A 21817-nucleotide genomic window follows, 5' to 3' on the forward strand; every position below is an offset into this window, starting at 1 on the left:
TCCACATTATCTTTCTTGCATTCTACTTGAAAAAAGCGATGTTTTTTCAAGGTGGAATTTAATGGAAGCAATTTTTTGTGCGAAAATGGAACACTTTTTGCCAAATTATTAAATCATCTTTCGTGTTTTTCTACCAAAACCGAATCGTTTAAAAATCAATTACAAATTCCAAATAAACAACATGAGAGGTATTTATCTTCCAATACCTGAGATAATATTATTTCTAATCTAAGGTCAGTAATAGCCCGGCACCAACCACAAAAAAAAACACAAAACCGTAGTAAAAACACTTGCCAGAAGAAACACACACATACAATCTCATCTCCAAGGAAAGGTAAATATTTGCAGCGCAATGGAAAACGCCGTGATTTCGGGCACATTTTTACCGCCAAAGCCTATCCTAACATAATTTACTCACACACGCACACACACTCACTCACCGCCTCCTAGACGGGGTAGCTGCCATGGTCGCCATACATTCGCAGGCGCAAAGCGCGTGTCTGTGATCTTAACCAAACACACCATAGCAACGCACGCATCATCGCACGTGCGAGGTTGCTGGCAACCGGCCCGCTTACCAAAGCCACCCAGCGCTGGTATGGGCTTTCGATTCGCACACACACACACATGCTCCCTCCCGTGGGAAATTTCGGCACATGAAATTGAGGATGATCCGCAGCCGAGCTTCCCGTGTACGGTGCGCGAGGTTTCCTTGCGCTCAACCGAGCGTTCTGTTCTGCGCTGTGTTGTGACAAATGTGTGTATTGCTGTGAGCATGGAAAATGAAATAAAAACAACTGTGTGAGTGGGTACAAAAACCGTGCATTAGAAATCGTGTCGGTTCGTCAATGGAGGTCTCGTTATGGTCCCGCGTAACAATGTATGGCAGATTGGAGCTACTGTAAAAACACATGATTATTCAAGCACGCGCTTTACATTGGAATATACAACCTATCCTGCTCCGTTTGAGGGGAGTGCGCAGTACAACGGTTGAGAGCTCCCGTTTTAATATCGCGGCTGTTTATTGTTTCACCGTAATTAGTTTGGTTTTCATTTATTGTAACTTTTGGAGGCCAAAAAAAGATGTTGAATGTATGGTTCCATTTAACAAAAATTGAACTCTCCCTCCAGACACAAAACCTTAAAGTGTCTTAGTTCCCAAGCTCCAACACCTCACCTTTAACTCCAATCCTCTCAAACCTTTAGGTTTCAGCTTCAAAAGCTTCTGTTTCCTTTTGCGGACCATTGCTTTAATTTTCACCTCAAACTCACCGGGCAGCTATTTCACCATCAAGTTCGGGTTCCTGCATTAAGCCAAACGGAGCTGTTGCAGCTGTACAGCATGAGGGATTTGGTATTTGGTAAAGAATTTCGTACGCTTTCGTTCGCCCGGGTCCCGGTTTTCAACCTTCACTTCACGAGCTGTAGGAGCAACTTTTCTGCTCTTTCCCGCTCGTTCGCTACAAAGTGCACTACCGGAAAGGATTCGTTCTGTTCGCCCTCCAAAAAAAGGGATAAAAGACACGGGTTATTGAACAGTGAAAGAAGGGAAGAAAGCATGATTAAAAAAAACTTGGACTACATTCCATCGAGTGCACATGGGGTTCCGGGGTTTCAAGCGTATGGTCAGCGTTAAGCCCTTGTGGCGTCTCAAGGCACTGTGGAAGCTAAGTCCCCTTCCGACTTACGAGGTCACTGGTCGAGAGCTGATCCTTTCGAATCGCAAATGGCAAGAGGGGAGGGGGAAAAGGTCAAAGATCCCAAAGGTTTCCCTCGAGATGAAAAATGACAAAATAAAGCCGGTTTGCCATGCTGCCCGGGTACCAACACTTCTGATGCTGGTTACAAGAATGGCTTTCCCTTGTGTCGGGACGATGATCCTTTCCCGCCGGTCGCCGGTTGCTTCAGGACGGCGTTGAGGTTGGTGAGATTTTCCGACATTGGAAACAAGCTCTCCTGCACTACATGGGAATTGGGAATTAGGTATTGCAATCGTTAGGAAAGTATCCTTTGCCATTCCCCGCTCTCCAAAGTGCAGTCAAATTGCAATCGATCAAACGTGTTTACTTCACTTGACCACACTTGGTGCGCACACCGTCTGTCAGCGTCAGCGGCAGAGAAAGAGTGGGCACGGTTTTTTCTTTTTTTTCAGTCGCTGTAAAGCAAACTGCACACTTCCTCCTGCTGACAGTGTATTAGACTGTGAGCGGAAAGCGGATGTAAATTCATGACCATCACCGTCAACTCCATCATCATTATCACCATTATCATCCATCGCTTTGCCGCCGTGCGGGATGATTGTTATCACAAGCGCTTCGGTGCACGGGAAGGTATCAGAATACCTACAGCAATTCTCACCGACCTTTGTTCTTCTCTTGAGTGCATGATGCAGTTTTTTTTCTCCCCCCACTCTGGTGCAGCAAACCCTGCAGCCCACTTGACTCCGGCAGCAATCGTTGGGACCGGATCCGATTGTCGGTGTCTGACACAGCGACCCCGGATGTTTTCCAGCCCCCGCTTTCCCGAAGAACCAAAGAGCGAAGAGCTTACTAGATTTGATGCTTTCCCTTGTGTCTATGTGTGTGTTTGTCTGTTTGGGGGGAAGATGGGAGCACACATACACAGTGAAGCATCCGATTGCATTCGTGCTAGTGCAGTAAAGAGTGTTGCACCTCTCGAGCCAGCAGCAGCGTGTGTGTCGCTTCCAACACGGTTAGCATTCCGGGAATGCTCCAAGGAACATTACGGTTCTAACCCTACCCCAGCACGAAAGCCCGCTTGTTCCGGTTGAAGATTTTATTCGTTTTCATTCACCACCCCGCTGTGGAATTCTTGTGCGAAAAGGGAGGGTTTTTTTGTGTCTCTTATTCTTCGCTTACTTCCACCCTGGCAGCCGGCAAATACCTGGAAAGTATCACATGTTGTAGGAACATAAATTTTAATATGCTCACCAGAAACCCTCCGCTGACTCTCTCTCTCTCTCTCTCTCTCTGTGTTCCTCTCTCTCTACTTCCTCCCTCCCACAAACCTTTTTTTATGTAGATTCCACTAACCCCATTCTCTGTTTTCCCATTTCTTCACTTGCAGGATACGACTGGGTCGGTTGGCGTAATGATTCACTCGGCTGGGCCGGCAAACCGGTCGAGATGGTGTTCGAGTTTGATTCGGTCCGTAACTTTAGCTCCATGGTGCTGCACACCAACAACATGTTCAGCAAGGATGTACAGGTAAGGTGAAAGCGTTTGTGTCTGTGTGTGTGTTTCTATACAGTTTTCTATTGCTTTGCTGCTTCCACTGCTGGTTTGTGCCCGGCCATCCCGGGTGTGGTATATTGAAGGATCGCATTAAGTGTTCGGTTCGGGCCCGTTTGTCGCCCAGGTGTGGTTAAATTCCAGCTTCTAGCATGTATTGCTGCTGTTGTGTATGGCAGTTGCTATGGCACGCAGTACACCCGGTGTACAGGCATGTTTTACAATCCTTGAGATGGGCAAAAATAAGGCGAAATAATTCATTTTGCATTAGAATGTCTCCGTGTGTCGTTTAAAATTATTTCAATATTACTGAAAGTTTTCAAATAAATGTGGTCCTTTCTCCTTACGGTAAGCAGGTTCTTTATCAATAAAACGTTTTTAAACAGTTTTTGAATTGTCATTCTTTGTAAAAAAAAGAAAAGATTTTTAAAATTCTTCTTTTGATCAGATTGCAGCCATGTCATGTTGCTTACAAATGATCATTCATAATTTGACAAAGACTTTTATGTCTCTGAAATTTACTATTCAAAATACATCCGTTCAAATGAGCACTAGCATCCCTATATTGATGCATTTGTACTACTTCATTGCAAAGGCATTGATTTTAGATGTTAAAGATAGCCAAATCAAGATCACATTATTGACCCTACCAAATCGTTAGAGTTGTGTATTAATCTTGGTGGTTTCCAGGTAACACATTCGAATACACTTCATTATTTTAAATAAAAGAGATATTTTTCCAGTACTATCTTTGTCTTGAATGGTTGATTGTATTAAACCGTAGTATAGCAATTCAACTGTTATTGCAGTCCTAGTTGTTGCTATTTTTACAGAGGGAAATCCTTTAAATAAAAAAGTAGAATCAAAGCTGCTAATAAATTGGAACCTGGTTGATTCCAATTTGAACCTGGAAAAATTAATTACATGCAACTGATAATCAATATGGTACTTTTAGAGTTGTTCCCAAAAGAGTTTTCACAGAGATTGTCATAATTTTGGGACACTTCGTCGACTCTTTCTTAAGGGAAGTAAAGTAGTTATGGGAAGTGAACTCTACGGCACCCTTTTTGGAAAAGCTTATTTAGAATCCAATAAGAATTACCCAATAACAATACCCGTCCAATACTCGTTACATAAAGTTCGATTCCGCTAAGAAAGAGTTAATAAAGTTTCTCGCTATTATGAAAAACCCTCTATGGTAGCATTTCAGAATCTCGTACACTTCTCATGAATGCCCTAACAATTATTTTTTACTCCTTTTTTATCATACATTAAGCATCTGTTCCCAAAATTAATGAAGGGAAAATATGAAAATGGGTCCCATTTTCTTAAAATTTACTATCAATAGAAAATCCTTCCGATGGCAGTTCTAATGACGGTCAAGTCCTGCGAATGTCCTGCCCTTACAAAGCGAAACATTAAACGCACCACATCAAATCAAACAAATTGTCCCAATCGACATGGGAGGGCGGGAAACAGACGCACTCCTTCTTCAAAGTGACGCTGAATTTTCCATCTTTTCTTTACAAAAAAAAATCGAGCAATGTTAATGCGAACCCGCTCGAACTCCACCTCCCTTAGCAGTCATTATTTTTCCCGGCCTGGCTGTCGTCAAACCTCACCTCCTTAGCCCCTAGCCGCCTGCCCCTGCCCCATATCGCTTTGATGGCATTTTGATAAGGAAAACATTTGCAGTTCGCTCGCAGTCGTGAGCATGATTCTGTCCCATTTTTGGGTATGATTTATTTCCACAAAACCGCGGCAACCCGCAAAAGTAATGAGCCCCAGCCGCTTCCAACGGAGCAATCACAGCACAGCACCGTTTTTGCAGTCGAAATATCAATAAACAATTATCAAAACGCATAACTGCTGGCGCAAAACCTCTTATCGCCGGCTGCTGCTGCTGCTGCTGCACCTTTCCCACCCGGCTCGTTAGAAGAGTCGCCTTTTGGTCCCAACATCATTTTCGATTGCTCGTTACCCATGGCGCACTGAGCGGCGAAGCGAGGACGAGCATAAAGCAGCCAGCCTAATGAAGGGTAAATCTTCTTAACTGAAATTTTGGTGCTCTGGAGGGGTTTTTCTTTTTCTTTGTTTACTTATTTTTGTTGTTGATGGAGGTTGGTTGGTTGGTTGTTCTTTTCAATGGCAGAAACCCGTCCCGGGACGACTATCAGTGCCGAAACAGAAGCGAGAGCGTGCGCACCATTTTCCCGCTTACTGTGGACGTCCTGTTTTCAACCATTCAACCAACCACCGACCTTTTCCCGGTTAGCGCCAACATGCTAAGTATCAATAATTGGACTCGGCTCGTAAATTTTTGCCCACGTTTCCTTGCCCTCGCGTACCATTTTCGAGGTTTTTCACCTCTTTTTCTTCCAGTTTGCGTTGTTGGTTGTTTTCATTATGCCTGCTGCAGTTCCAGTTTCCGCCAGTGGCCTGTTAAAAAGTTGTTTTCCAAGAAAAACCACCACCGTACTACCATTTTTCGTTCACCTCCCAATTCATGACTTTTGTGTGCGCGCTGGTTGGTTGGAAGATTTGCCCTGCCGGAAAGCAAAAAATCAAGCAAGAAATCAACCTGCAACCTGGTTGAATGGAACAGAGGAGAGCTACAAAAAAAAAAGAAAAACGCATACCCCAAACTAACACATACACATTTTGGAGGTCGCTTCTCAAGAGTCGCAAACACAAAAGCCAAAAAAGTATGGCAAAGTTTCCTGCAGCTCGCCGGGCGCAGTGCCGGGTTCGTGTCCTTCGTCCTGTGAGGTACGCCGAAAATTCATGATAAAACTTAGTTCCTTGTTAATTGTTCGAGACGTTAAAATAAATTTTCGGCAAAATATAATTAACGGAACGGGCGTACAGGAGACACGGGCGCGGTCGCTTGCGGGACGAAAAGCACAAGTCCTTGTCCTGCATTCGCGTTTGAAAAAGACACACAAGACACGAAAAGCACCATTTTTAGTACGGATTGAAACGCAAACGCGCCGGCATAAAAGATGTTTAAAGTGGAGGAAAAACTAATCCTTTACAGCGGTCAGGAAGAAAAGGTCAAATGGCTTTAAAGGGCTCATTTCAAAGGGCCCCTAAATTGCAATGTTTTTTGGGAGTTGTACGGAAAATAAACATCCTTCCTGTGCACCAATACCCATCACCAAGCAGCTTAAAACAGATCCCCAAAACTGGGCTCAAATTGAAAGCAAAACCACCGTTACCGTCGTTTGAATCATGCTCAATGAGGTTGAAAAAAGAGCGAAAGTCAATTTAATTAGGTGAAGACAAAACGTCCTCAAAAAGGGGATGAAAATACTCAAACCGAACGGAAGAATGATACGGTTATTAAAGTTCGTAACATCACCCTAGTTAATGGTTAATGATTTTCGGTTTAATGTTTGCTGCTCATCGTAAAAATTGTTTGTTACATCCATTGACAATTTGAGTCTGGACTATGTGGCACGTTTTTTTAGATGTTTTTTGTGCAAAATTCGGGGTAGACTCCGACCCAAATCCGTAAATTTTGGAACCAACTTAGGAAAGTAGGTGTAGCCAGCATTATTTGGAGCCGTCTGGAGTCGTGCGGATTCGTCAACAGACGGAGTCAAATAAAGCACTATTTACAAAGTACACCCACAAAGCAAAAGGCAAAAAAAACGGAATTAAATGCCGACCCAACACTGACCGACTCCGGGTAAATCCAGACACCTCGAACACTAGTATGACTCTGATTCCGGTTGACTCCGGCCGACTCTCTGGCACTGGAAGATTCCTGCTTAAGACGACTCCAACTCTGGACAACTCTGAATCTGACTTGGGCTCTGTACAACTTCTATTCCCGACGACTTCGATTCAGGGTGCAACTAGTAGTCCCGTTTTAGTTGGAATCGGAATAGGACTAACAATAACAAGGGTCAGAATTTTAGGTCTACCAAGAGACCTTATTTTACACTTGCTTCGCTGATGTCACAAACATTATTTTAGTTTTAGTTTTTTTAGCTTATTGTCCTGTGACGAATCCATTCTCTCCATAAAAGATCCAATAAACTATCGATACCGAATAAGAGCTTTGTGTAAGTTAATTGCATCGTAGATACTCTATTCGTTGAATCCTTCATCCGCCCGGATGGTATCTTCATCCGTAAATCGCTTTTCAATCAAACTTGCCCATCCCTTCATCCCATCGTGAACCCAATTGCTTCTCCCCAAACCCAACTCATGCGCGATCGTTTCATTCCAGCTAATGAAGTGACAATGTAAATAAAAAGGCGCACACTCTAACAGATTCTCCACTTTATGTCGCAAACTAATAAAATGAAAATGTCCCTGCATCCAGTGCGAGCTCTCATGCACAGCGAACGATACTTGCTGCAAGCAATAGTCCCAACAGCAACAGCAACGGCAATGACATTTCCATCTTCCGTCTGCCGGCGACTTCCTAGAAAAAGTCGTTAAATAGCTGCTCCGCTGGCCCACTCGGAGAGTAAAGGGAACGGCACACAATCTAGCACTGGATGTGCTAATTTTCAACGAGGAATTTTCATCCCCTCAATGCTAGATTTTCCCTGTGTGTGTTTTTTCTGTTTTTTCTACACTGTCGCCATCAGTGCTCCTGCTGGATTCTGTCAATTTTATATCCTCCTGACAGGACGTCACGGTGCCCACCCCCCTCGCTCGGAGCCTTATCGGAGTGCTCCGATTCGATTGGCAACGTTAGGTTTTTATCGTCCACTTGCTCTCTCTTTCGCTCCTTCCCTCAGTCGCGGCTGACGCTTATTGTGCTAATAAACGTCGCTCGAGAAGCGATTGGAATTAAAAGGATCGTCGAGGATTTTTTTTCTCCACCATCTCCTGCTCTCCACTTCCATCGCTCCTGCCAATTGGAGTGCAGCGTTTTCTGCCACCATTTTATTGCCCCGAGACGCCCGAGAACCCCTATTTCCCGAGACCCGGGTCCGGTGCCATTAAGGAAAATGACACGCCGGCTCCAGTTTCATAAGCTGCTTATTGCCATCGATACGTCATCCGCGCGCGCGTAAGGCGGAAATGGCGGAAACGGGGGGCACTGGCAATACTAGAGAAGCTGTTGATTTCTTTTTTTTCTCTCAATGTTCTGTTTCTTTTTAATAAATTCTCACCCTCCTCCCAAAGCATCCATGTCATGAGCGAAGTTTAAATCGCCCCGACTGCAAGACGAACAAGTGCACACTAATTAGTTTTTAGCGAGCAATCGTTGCAAAGAAGTAGCTTCTCAGGGTTGAGGTTTGTGTGTGTGTGTGTGTGTGTTCTTCTGTGCGATCGAAACAATCCGATTGCTGTTTCGCATTACCACCTTGCCCAGATAGGGACGTCTGCAAATCCATCATTAAAAGGGCATGGCGTGAAATTACTTTCACTTTACGATTAATTGACATTACGGAGCTGTTTTAATGAGACGTTTCCTGTAAAAGTACAAAAAAAAGCTCGTTGCTTAAGCCTTTAGTTGTTGCATTATATCAAGAACATCTTTTCTTAAGATCGTTGCTGCTTAAAACACTTATTTCTGATTAAATTTTTTACTCTATCTCTCTCTCTCTCTTTGACAGGTTTTTGTACACGCGAAAGTGTTCTTCAGCATCGGTGGACAGCACTTTACCGGTGAGCCGGTCCAGTTTTCCTACATGCCGGACACGGTGATGGAAAATGCACGTGACGTCACGATCAAGCTACACCACCGGGTAGGTCGGTACGTGCAGATCCATCTCTACTTTGCGCTGCGCTGGATCATGCTGAGTGAAATATCGTTCAACTCTGGTAAGTGTATTAAAAAAATATATATTTTATGATTTTATGAGGCACTTCAAGCCATTTGCAACAGTGTTTAAAAGTCAAGCAGATAACAGTGTTGTTATTTAAAAAAAAAAACATGTTTATTGCCCTTTCCGCACCAACAACTCTACACTCTAATTAGAATCTGAATTTCCGCTACTCTGCTCGTCAAGCTTATTGGAACGTTATCTTTTTATTAGAATTTAATGCACTATACACTGGGCAGTGCAGTTGATAAGCAAATCAAAACTCGCCCAGCTCAGCTCATCATTTCCAGTACGCCTTGACGGACACGATTGGCGAGACGCGAAAGATGCACGAAAGCGTGAATGTGTTCATTCGTGCGATGCGTCGCAGCTACCCACTAACGAGGTGGTGTTGTTGCTGGCTGTGCGTCCTTAAAGAGCTGTTTGCAATTTGTTTCTTTTTTAACAAGTGTTTTTTTCTTGTTGCAACTTGCACCACAGAACTGACACCGATTCGGTCGCATGCACACGACGACGCTGGTGACCAATTTGTAGCGAAATAATCAAATTAACTGTACGGTGCAGCAAATCCTACCGCATACTGGGGCGTATTCAGCCAACAATGTTGTTATAGCAAATGCGAAAGAGAGGCAGTCGCATGATGCGTGCAAGAGTCACCGGTGCTAAGGAAGGTTTTTGATAGACAATACTTCACGGTTGGTATAGATCGTTTACAGTTTGTTTATCATTTGTTGAAAATGAGTGTTAAACATGTTAGAGTATCTTTTAAAAAGTGAAATTTTAAATTTTAATCAAGCTTTGAGGCCATTCTCACATGATACAGTAGTCAACTCGAACGACTTAACGACATACTCGTCTTGGGTTCAAGCCCCGAAGGGACCGTGGTACATGTGTAGAACTGACTATCCTACTATGGTAATAAAAAAGTTACTGAAAGTCAAAGCCACTAGTGGTTCAGGCAGGTTTTTGACATTCAACGGTTGTTGTGCCAAATAAGAAGAATAAGAAGAAGAATCAAGCATTAGGAATTGCATTTATTTCAATAAATACCTTAAATACAGAGTTTTTTTTAATACATTATGGCTTGTTTCTAATTCTAACAGGTAATTTTAAAACTATTTGTTCAAAATATTGAACATCATTATTTTCATTAATCGAAGAATTACAAAAACATGTTTTTGTAACCTTTGAAAGTTACGAAAACAACGCTTAAACTACACAGATAACACATAGGTATGGTAAAATATGTTTTTTCCAATCAGAAAAACATGTGTAATCAATTCAAATTGAGCTCCATCCAGAATAAGTGAAGAAAAAATGAAAAATGTGAAAACCAATTTGAAACTTATTGAAAAATTTAATTAAATCCTACAGCATACAGCATTCTCAAATCAAATAATTAATTGATAACTCAAAACTAAAATATATGAATGTCCAAACAAGGGCAGACAAAGTATGATTTTTTTCCAAAATTACATTTAAGGCTCATCAGAAAATAATGAAATTCAACAAATAACGGATAAACAGACGTTTACGATTGTAATATGCTAGCTACTTATTTATTACACAACTTTATTGATGTGTTTGATAAGCAAGTTAGCTAAAAATAAAGTAAAAATGTACGAATTTTACTAAACAATTTGGAGACATGTTTCCTACAAAAAGACAATTAAAACAATACTGTAATCCGCCAGAAGTGAATCTTACGCTAGCGATTCCTTCCAACTAACTCAATCACACAGCTCAACAAGCATAAGTGCCACAGCATAAATACACTTTTAACAACTGCGTGTGCAATCTTGCAACCCAAAAAAAAATAGGAAAAGATGCAACAAAAGCAATCTCTCTCTCGTGCCGTTCTTGCTGAAACCCCCATCCCCTTTTGCGTCGTTGTGAAAACAAACCTAACGAAACCAATTTCACCTCCCGGGCGCGCTGGTAATGTTTTCCCACATCGTTAGCGCGGTACCCGAACGCATTTGCGCAAACATTACGCGCCCCGTGCAACCGCGCGTAAGGCAACCGGCGTGTGCGAGTGCATTTCAGTGCACGGAGGGGAGAGGGGAGAAAAAAGGACCATCCCATCCCCAACGGGGCTCCAACTATGAATGATGTGCTGTTGGTTTAACAAGATTTTAATGAACGGAAGTTATGTTTCTTCCGCGGTCTGGTTGCCGTTGCGCGAGCGATCTTTGCAAGCCTCCGTTCACTCTGTTGCAGTGATAAATTTAGCGCTCCCTTTCACTCTTTCTCTCTCTTTTTCTATTGCGCATTGTGTGTGTGTTTGAAGAGGAGGATGCAGGTTTTATTTCTGTAACAATGCAGCGGCACACAGGAGGGGAAATGTTTGTCCTTTCGGTGAATGATTTCGCAATCAGTTTGAGCCCGCGCGCGCTCTCGAAGAGTTGATAGAAACAGTCTTTTGCGGAATCTATTACCCAGGCGTATCCTAACCTCAGCAAACGCAGCAATAGAGCGCACCGACAACCAATGCAACGATCTCCGGCCTCCGTTCACTGTGCCGGGATGGTAATAAATAGGGTGAAATTATTCAAAAGATCGCATAAATAACACCCGGCCTGGCTATTTATTTGTGTTTGATCCTCGACTGTTTGTCATACTCCGGTTGATGGTTGCGCTCGTGTCTTGTTGCCAGTCCCAACTGCGACACAAACACACAAACCTGGTAGTTTGTCCGGGCGCTGCCGTGTGCCAGTTTTACGCAAAACCGCACCGCAGCGAGAGTGTCCCGCTTCATGAGGATGACGATGAACCCGTTCCGTTCCGCTCTGGAGCTGTTTTGTTTGTGGCAACCATTTACCACCATGGCACCATGGCTCTGGGATCCAGCCGTGCGACGGAATGCATTTCGCGAACTGTACGTCTGTGGTCATTGCTGCGCCATTTGTGCTTGCAACGGTGCAGGTGGGGGTAAAACCGGTGGTGCCAAGTTGTTTAAGTAACTGATCTATAACAAAGCGGATATTTATGATGGTCAATCTCGAGTGTGAATCGGTGGCCATTTGTTGAAGACGCTGTTTGTGTTGGGCAAACCCCCGTACCTGATACCTTCCGCGTGCATCCAGATGCAGCGAACACTTTCTTACCACTGTTTACGCAGCGCCAGCCAGTTCTTTCTGCGCGCGTGATGAAGCGAACCATCTTGAACGCGTGAAGAAATACAATCAGCCCACTCCCTCCCTCCCTGGGTCCTAGCCAAGACGGTCAAGACGGTTTGTGACCCATTACAGCTGGCTGGCGAACAAGTACAGTGGTAGTAGCAGCATGCGGTCTGGTGGTGTAAATTGTGTACCGCGGGTGTAAGGTGGTCGTGTTGATGGTTTAACTCTACCTTCAAAGCTGCTCGCAGCGCAGTGTAAAAATGTGCTCAGATTCATGCTCATACTTGCGCACCAATAAACACACACACACACACGAGCGAACGCTTTTGAGAGAGAGCCGTTTATCACCAACGGTGGATAAGTTATTGCAAATTGTGCTTCTTCAGGTACCGCCACAAAGCACGAAAAGTGGAAACTATTTTTCTTTTTCCATTCGGTTTGAAATGTGTGTGTGTTTGCCCTTGCAGTGTTGAAGTTGTTCGAAAGGTGTTTCGCCGTTCTTGCTGCCCGTGAGAGTGTTTTGCCAGCGTGCAGGGCAGCGTATGTGTGCAAATTAATTAGATAATAACGTATCGGGATGAAAAATGCATGCTAAACGAGCAATTATTTATTATTTTTTATTGCTCGTTTATAAGGCCCGTAGCAGCGCCGTAGATTGTTATTGATCGAAGCATTAGCGGTGGGATTAAGCACGTTTGATTCATGGTTTTGATTTGGTAATATTTTTTATCTGCCTCATTGGTTAAGTATGAAGCAGTACGTATGCTTAATTTAATGCCTGATGGTAGATCTATAAATGTGTGTGATTATTAAAAGAGGATTTAAATATATTTGACATACGGTTATGACATTTACATCCAATCTGAATAGATTATGCACTATATTCCTTCCGTTGTAAAGCTGATTTTCTTCAATCCTGTGTAAGATACCGTGTAAGGAACAAATTAAGATCGATTTTATCACTGTACAAATTCTACTAAATTTCCTACGCTAATTGCTTGCTAAGCTGAATTCCTACTCTCTTTCCTACGCTAATTCCTGCACTGCACATTTACTACCGGGTATGGTTTGTCGACTAGAATTGTAATTGTATCGGAAACATACCCGAACCAAGTCCAAATATCATTCCGAATCCGATACAGAGACGGTTCCAGGTATAGGTATTGAAAATAAATGAAATCTGGAGCTATTTCTAGTTCAATATGGGTTCATGATCGATTCCAGGACTGGTATGGTTCCAGCATCAGTTCCAAATCCTTTATGGGTTTACTTTCAGTTTTAGGACTTATATGGAGTCATGGGTAGTTCCAGCACCGGTATGGGTTCAGTTTCAGTTTCAGGACCGGTATAAGTTCATGATAGGTCTGGTATGGGTTTATGTTCGATTCCAGGATCAGTATGGGTTCATGATAGTTCCAAAACGCGGTAAGAGTTCAAGATAAGTTCCACGGCCAGTATGGGTTCATGATATGTTCCAGTGCCAACATGATAGATTCCACGACCAGTATGGGTGCATGATAGGTTCCAGGGCCGGTATGAGTTTATGATAGGTACCAGTACCGTAATGGGTACATGATCGGTTCCAGGACCGGTAAGAGTTCATGATAAGTTCCTGGGCCAGTATGAATTCATGATAAGTTCCAAGACGCAGAAGGGTTCATGGAACCTATCATGCACACATACTGGTCGTGGAATCTATCATGAACCCATATTGGCCCTGGAATATATCATGAGCCCATACTGGCCGTGGAACTTCCAGGAACGATTCAGGATCAGTATGGGTTCATGATAGGTTCCAAGACTGGTACTGAAACCTTTACATTGAAAGGTATTAAAACATTAAGGCCGGGCTACATTGATCGTACTCGCAAGCGTAATTTCCATTTTCACTAGCGCATCTGGCGGCGGCTGACCGAAGCATTTTGATAAACAATGTGGAGCCGCTCCAGAAAATATGTTATTTTTCCATGTTTTTACTTTAACTGGACTGGAAACGCTTTGTAATTGACAGATAAATATGTTGTGCAAGTATTTCAGCAGTTTTCACATCAAAAAACGGTGATAAAACTAATTAATTAAACCAACACGACCATTCCCCCGACGACCAAAAAAAGCTTCCACCAGCCGCCGCCAGATGCGCTAGTGAAAATCGAAATTACGCTTGCGAGTACGATCAATGTAGCCCGGCCTTTACCTTTTTCGAATGTTTGTACCTGGCGCAGTTACCTGGCGAGGACTGTCATAAGCAAATGATGGACTTAAGTCATTATCCATCTTTTTGTTAAGGTCCACAACATGACTACTATACCAAAAGGTCCGCAGTAAATTACTTTAAAGATATGGGTTTTAGTGTTTGCAAATTAATGAATAATGTGATGCTAACGATGCACAATCAAAAGCAATTAGTAGTCCCACGAAACAATACAGCTCCACGACTATAAAACCACCACATTCCTCTAACGGAATAAAGTTCAGAACTGCCTGTTCTGTCTTACTTCCAATTTCAATTGTTTCCATTTCCAAATCACGTCAGGCATGCCTTCTGTTTAGCAGCAAATGGTTCAGAACAGAGTAAACAGAGTCTCCTCCCCAATGCGCCGCTGGGAAAGAAAATGCATCCCTGTTAACCCGTAGCCCGATTTCGCATAGCAACCCCGCATGCCATTCGACCCGAGCGCCCCCTCTGCTCTGCTTTGTCCCATTCCAATCGAGCGCTATCATAAATTGCTGTCAACGGCAGCAGAAGCGGCACCGGCAAACGATCATGGAATGCTAAATTTAGCACTCAAACCCCATTTAGCAAAGGATCTTGCCTAATTTCCGGCTACCCAACTACCGCCTCTCCCTTCACAAACATGTGCAGAAAAAGGGAGAGACGATGATGGGAGCTGATCAAACATTTCAAGAACGGCGGTTTAGCAAAACTCTTCAAAGAAATCTCCAACGCCTTCAACATTACTAGGTAATTGGTGCGCCAGAACGCCGTGATGCACTTTTACTTTCGGAAGAAAACATGCGTCTTCACGCCACTAAATGTCACCAGCGGCCAGCAGTTAGCTCGGTGGCGCGCGCGCGCTCCCTGATCCGCTCAGCAAAAGCAGCAAGTCATTAAATTTAATAAATCAAACAACCCGATCTCACTCCCGCGACCCTTTCCTAACGAGGTGTGTGGTGGGCGCAAAGAAATGCATGGTGGGTTAAAGACGTCACACACGCGTCCCCGGTTTCACCCTCAGTCCAAGGTACTGCCAGTGGTTCGTGAAGCAGTTAATCATTCCTGCATCCTCTTACATCAATCCTTCCGTGGGCCACCGCATCCCAACACACCCGCCCGACCTGGAGCGAGGGTAATTTATCAAAATCCGAAACCCTTAACCCGCTCCCAACTCCTCCCCTCCTTCGGGATCATCGCCCCTCCCGAGCGGGCGAGTCAACGGCTGCCACGCACATGCATTATACGGATTTGAAGCTAATTTATGTTTATTTTCCCGTGGCTTTGATATCAAATTATGTTATTAATTCCAGCCGGCGTTCTTCGGCCCGGCAGGACCGTGCGCTGGGCGTTTGCTTCCGATGCAACTGTATTTTTGATTAATTTCCAGTGCCTCCTCGCCAATCGGCAGCAGGACACGGATGAAAGCAATGGACCCCGTTGACCACCACGGTCCGCCACGGCATCGCCTTGCGGAAGATAATAAATTTAATCCTGCTTAAAAGATGCCAAAGGCCCTCTCCCCAATGAGGCTAGCTGAGAACTAGAGGGGTTAAGTACGAAAACCCCATCGCCGGCGTTTGCCGCTGCATTAGACACATGCACATTAATGGCAAGATTTTTGCAGACCAACATCAGTGCCACATGTGGAATGATTATTGAGCCAATCTTCATTACCCGAGCTTCGAAAACGTTCGCCACCGTGCGTCTTCAAAGGACCGCCGGTCCGGGATATGCGAAATGCACTCTTCACAGCCTCCTTCTCGACGAGAGCGGCGGGGCGAGGTTTGTATTTCAGCGCACATTTCTGCTAATTTGCGTGTTTGGCTTTTATGGCTTTCCGTTTTATACTTTGTGTGCTGCGCGCGGCCGTGGTGGTGCGTTTGGTGGATCGCTGACGAGTGCGACATACACTTCGCAAGAGGGCAATTAATTGCCTCCTCTTTCTTGCGCGAGCGGGCAACGCACTGTCGTGTGAATGAGTGAAGCGTTGATTTTGTTTTCCATTCCATTTCTGGAATGTTTGGCTGCCCTGTCATATGCCATGCCCGCACTCATGAGTGGAAAGTTTTGCTTAAGAAGCGGGACGGTTGGAGGAGTTTGACCTCGAACGATTTGGGGCATGATCTTGTTGGGGGATGCGACAGATTCTTCATGCGACGTAAAATTAGATGATAAAGAGCGAAGACGAACTGTTGTTTACATTATCAAGAAGTGATTTTGGAATGTGAGATGATTGCAGGAGTTTGTGCTCTTTTATGAACAAGAACATGATCTCCTTACCAATGTCACAATCATTGTGCAATCAAGAACTCGATGATGGATAAGAGCAACTCTTCAATAAAGTATATTATGATTAAGCTAGTTCAAATCAATATGTTAAAGAAAACTGTATTAAAGATTTTTGCACCTCTTTAACTGGTAATTATTCTCACTTGAGCAGCTTTATGACCGTGAATCAATGCAGAACCTCATTTTCTGAAATCGGGGCCCTTCACGATTCTAATCAGCTTTTTATAGAGAATTTGACAGTTGAAGGCTGAAATCTCGTAAACACTACATACAAAACTACACACAAAATTAGCCTGCAATATTCAGTCTAGATTATTCTAGCCTCAAAGCTAGAATTAGGTTCGAGTATCTGCTCGAAAAAATGACAAAACACGGTGTTGTTTGCATTTACCACAAGGTGCATTAAAGAGATCAGGTGGTGGAACCTAGAATCAAAGTGTATTTAAACCAGGCTTGCTCAAACAGGCTTTCTGGTAGCTTGACGAATATACAAAACATTCTTAAAATCTTGATTCAGAAGCAGAAGCGATAAACATCAGCATACACCTTGCGCTAATCCCACCTGTATATTATACCCACTTAGATAGCTGCTCGAAAACTGCTATACAATTCAAACAGCTTATAGGCTAAAATTTCAGTCTACGATCTAGAAACCGAAAGGGGCCCATTAATTTTTAAGTTAGGATGACTGTTTGAATTCTCTAAAACCTGAATAGTATAACAACATCATGAGAGGAACTTCATAATCGATAATATTGCAGGACCCCTTACAATCTTTCTTATGGCGATTTCAGTGTATCAATAATGAATGAATCTGTTCCTATCTATCATTTGCACCAATGAATCACAAATATTTTATGGAATAATAAATGGATTAGACGAATTCAGGTGTCTCATTGATACTGTCATCAAGTCAGGCTTATCGGGTTCAATTTGGAATGAATGTCCGTCAAGTTATTGTTCGTCGAGCCCATTATTGGCTCGAAAAGGACTAGAATTTAAAGGGCACCTGTTCATTATTAGAAGGATTTGATTTAAATATTATCTTCTTTATTCAAACTAGTATGTTCTTGGTGCAATTTTTTCTGTAAATTTGTTATCAGTAACAAATGGTGCATATATTACATCCAAATGAAGTTATTACCCAACCATTACGCTCAGCAAAATCATAAACCATTCATTACCACAAACGCTCGCTAACAAAACCCCCGATGTTTTTTTGTTCTTCCTTTCTCCCCCTAGCACCAGTGACGGGCAACTTCTCCGACGAAGAAGTCAACGGGAACTCGATCTCGCAGGAAAATTCTATCGAGTATCCGCTGCAGCGCGACGAATCCGGCATAAACATCGTCAACAAGGGCGAACGGAACCACGTGACGCAAAGTAAGTGTACCACCTCCCGTTCAACAACCGCAGCAAATAACAAAACGCCAACCAGGTGACGGACAGCTAGCTAGATTCTCAGGCCAATTTGCTTTCCAGTGCTTATTACCCCGCGCACATCGGGGGAAGGGGCCGTAGAACGCCACCGCAAAGCAGTAGGGCCCGCATTGTTTGTGCCCATTTTGCACGGTGCAGTCCAATCAATATCAAATCAAATATTCATCTTAGAAATTACTTAATATTTAGCATAAAATAATTGCAAATTAACTACAATCAAGCGTTGGCCGGGCCCGGGCAGCTTGTGCTTGATGCGGGCACTCCACGAATCAAGTAATAAGGCTCCCATTAGCTCCAGAACCAGAACGGAAGCAATGTCTTTGGACGGGATAAGAGACTTACCTTGCGTTTGCCGTCATCGTCCGGCGTTTAATTCTATCCCACTCCTCCCCTCGAGGGATGGTGGCTCGCTCGTTCAACATTACCAGTGCGATCAAATATCTTCCACCAATTTGCATTGCTAATGTGACTCATCAATTATTCAAATTATCACATACTTTGCCCCGGCGTGAACTAGTTGTTTGTTGGGCCGTGCGTGCTGGCCGGGCCCCGGCACAGTTTGATCTTTCGCTGTGCATGCGATGATGCGCCCCGGAGACAGTAAGCAGCCGTCCGGGGCGGCAGCCAGTCCAGTCCGATCAATTCCCTTTGATGACACAACGAGCAGCGCTGCAGTGGCTTCATCATCGGGCCTCATCTGCATCGTTGTGCGGCTGCGGCGTTATTCGGCTTGGCTCGCCGGTCATTGCGAGAGTCCTGCGGCGGCATAATGTCTTCTCATGCTGGCCTGCCGCTGTTTGTAGTATTCATTGCCCCGGCCCATGATGAAAAGATGAGTGATGATAAACGGCCGGCTGCGCTTCCTGCGTTCGCCCACTCTCCCTGCTTAGCGGTGGCGGTGGCGGCGGCGAGTGGGTCGGCCAAGAGTGAAGAATGAATTTATCTCAACCTGTCCTGCAGCTCACCCCCGTACCCGGGGCACAAAACCGGGTTTTATCACGGCAAGCGCAAGCCATCAGCAAATCAAACGATTGTGAACGCACGGCTGGTACTGGCCTGGAGATATGTGCTACAGAGGACACATTGCAGGTTGGATGTTCGTGCACATATTTTGTACGCTTGATTTATTTATCACCTGCCTCCATCGCCTTCGATCGATCGATTTAATGTACGAGCTTTACAACCTCTCCACAGTTCGTTATGCATGCAAAAATTGAACGCCTGTTTGATCGGGCCTGCACACCGTGTTGGGTGTGGGATTTCTCCTACATTGCTTCTTGCACGTCCACAGCTCGTGCCGGGGATGACTTAAGCAGCGTCTCGTAGCAGCGTAGCGCCCTCCTTAACTTAAGATGTAATCCCTATTCGTGACAACAAGCGCCAGTTTAAGGGGGGGCCAAAAAGAAACCGGTCCTGTCAGCCCAGTTGTCATCGATTAGTGCTTGCCGCGCGTGTTCTCTCATTACGGCCCACTTGTAATACTTACCACTTACCTGTCGCAAAATGAGGCACGATCGGCTCTTATTGGCGATTTAAAAAAAGAAGAAGGAGACATTTACAATTTAAATTAATTTCCAACCGTTAAATGGCTCACCGACTGCCAGAACGCAGTGGACCCTCCGTCGTCGATCGCTCGTTCCCAATCGCTCGTAGAAGACTCGGCTTGGGCTCAGTTGGCTAAAAACCACCAGAAAGACAGTCAATTGCCAATGGCAACGCGCGGGATGCAAATAACGGTGGAATTGATTCGTCCATTAGCTCCCCTGACAGGTCCAGTTTTCTGCAAAGACTTTTCATTTCCATCTTCCACAACTTACAACACTTTCTTCATTCCTTTTTTGCATCAACTCCACAGTTATCTCACCGAAACCGATCGATCAGGAACCGGAGCCACACTTTGTCGGTGTGGTGATAGCGGCCCTGACCACCATCATCCTGCTGCTGATCGTCATCATCATGTTCATCGTGGCGAAGAACAAGCGCACCCGGACCGCGGCCGTGCTCGACGCGCTGCAGCACAATTTGCATACGGACAGTTTGGGCATCGATAAGCGTCTGAACAGCAATTTTAAGGTAATTATCGATGGCTTCTTTTTTTGTTGCTACGTCGAACAGGTGAAGAGTTGTTAATGTCTCGGCTAAGTGGTACGCTAATGATAATGAGGTGGAGAGCATTTGTGGAGCAAAATGGAAAAGAAGTATCTGGTATCATTTGTTACCATTTGTGTCTTCTGAAGTAGCTCAAATTAAGTTTAAATCATTTATTTGCTTCCATGATAATTAAAATCAGTTTGCAAGAAGTAATAAAAGGATCTTTTAACACTTCAATTTATGCAAAACCAGCCAACACATTAAAGCATCATTTACCACTCATCGGTGTCTAAATAGCGAGAAACAGTTCCATCAATCAATCCATCATCCTGGCTCCAATCTGCTTATCAGCGCCAAATTACGCGATGCGACTTTCCCATGCGTCCCGGATTCCGCATCAACTCGATTTGCACCGACCCTAACTGCTCCAAACAATCATTGGTTTGGTGTGTGTGTGTGTGTGTGTGTGTGTGAGTAGGTGATTGAGCTAAATTTGCCAGGAGCATCAACGTGTGTGCGTCGTCTTCCAACTTTTCCAATAGCAACCTTCACCACTCGCCACCGTCCTCGTAGTTCTTGGCAAAGTTGTGCCTTTTTGGTTGGAGCTGATTGGGATGCGTACTCTCCCTCCCTTAATCTACATCCATTGGGACACTCGATCGAAGCTTGATCGAAGCTCTGCACATTTACTTCAAGTGCACCGACGCCAGTGTGGGGCGAAATCCCCCCGGGGGAGGGAGTTTAAAACTTTCCCATTCGAAATGCGGCACACAGAACAAGCCCCGATGCTAACCCGTTCTTTTCCCCGTTCTCTTTCCCGCTCTACGTTGCAGGTATCGATAGACGATAATGAATCGATTGATAAGAGCAGCCTCTATCACGAACCGTTCAATGTAAATATGTACACCAGTGCCGCCAGCGGATGCTCGATGAGCGACATGCAGCGCCATCACATCACACCGGACTATACAGGTAAGGTTCGCTCTATCCGTAGTCACCCGTCGGTCTCGATACCGTCGGCAGGATTGGCAGCAGGGAATTAGTCCCTGCGGTTTACTGGATCTCTTCCACTCTAGCTCTCTCGCACTCTCTGTGCATCGCTGCAGTCCCTCCAGTGCTCTCCATAATTACACTTGATATGCAGCAAAACACTTGCAAAGTGCTAGCAAATGCTTGCACCAATGAAGCTGCTGGACGGCACACTACCAAGCTGAAGTGGGGTGGTAACCAGGGAAGCTTAAATTAAATTAAGCTACAAAGTAAGGCACGTTCCACGCGTCACAACGGTCACCGTGCGTGGAGCTGGGCGTGGGGCAAATGGACTGCGCTTAATTTGCGCCGACCCGCTCTCTGATCCCCTCGAAACAGTACGGAATGCGTGCGTGCGTGTTTAATTACACGCCATCTTCAACACGTTTCCATGCGTTGCGTTTTGATTTCTGTAGCAGGGGAGCATCATCTCGTTATGATTTGGCTCTCCCCTCCCGCGATCGCAATGCAACAAGGGGTGCAAAGTGCTGTTACAAGCGCGTCGATAATCTGCTCGATTGCTCGTAAATACTTTGTTCGCGATGATAAAATTAATGAAAAAGCGCCTGCAACACATGACCGTCAACA

The 21817-nt window shown here is 44.5% G+C and overlaps 1 protein-coding gene across 7 annotated transcripts in view; it reads left to right on the forward strand.

Annotated features, from left to right (window-relative positions):
* The window catches only part of LOC4578049 (discoidin domain-containing receptor tyrosine kinase B), a 253601-nt gene that overhangs the window by 197371 nt on the left and 34413 nt on the right, over positions 1–21817 (forward strand). For all 7 annotated transcript variants that reach the window (XR_009765848.1, XR_009765849.1, XM_061655110.1 and 4 more), the window contains 5 exons: positions 3088–3227; positions 8834–9041; positions 17912–18052; positions 19965–20182; positions 21034–21172. Coding sequence is in view for 5 of the 7 variants with exons in the window: in XM_061655110.1 (XP_061511094.1) it covers positions 3088–3227; positions 8834–9041; positions 17912–18052; positions 19965–20182; positions 21034–21172 (846 nt within the window). In the remaining 2 variants the exon portion in view is untranslated. The remainder of the gene's footprint in view (positions 1–3087; positions 3228–8833; positions 9042–17911; positions 18053–19964; positions 20183–21033; positions 21173–21817) is intronic.

The sequence above is a fragment of the Anopheles gambiae genome, chromosome 3, assembly GCF_943734735.2.
Source record: "Anopheles gambiae chromosome 3, idAnoGambNW_F1_1, whole genome shotgun sequence".
In the NCBI taxonomy this organism is placed as follows: Eukaryota; Metazoa; Arthropoda; class Insecta; order Diptera; family Culicidae; genus Anopheles; species Anopheles gambiae.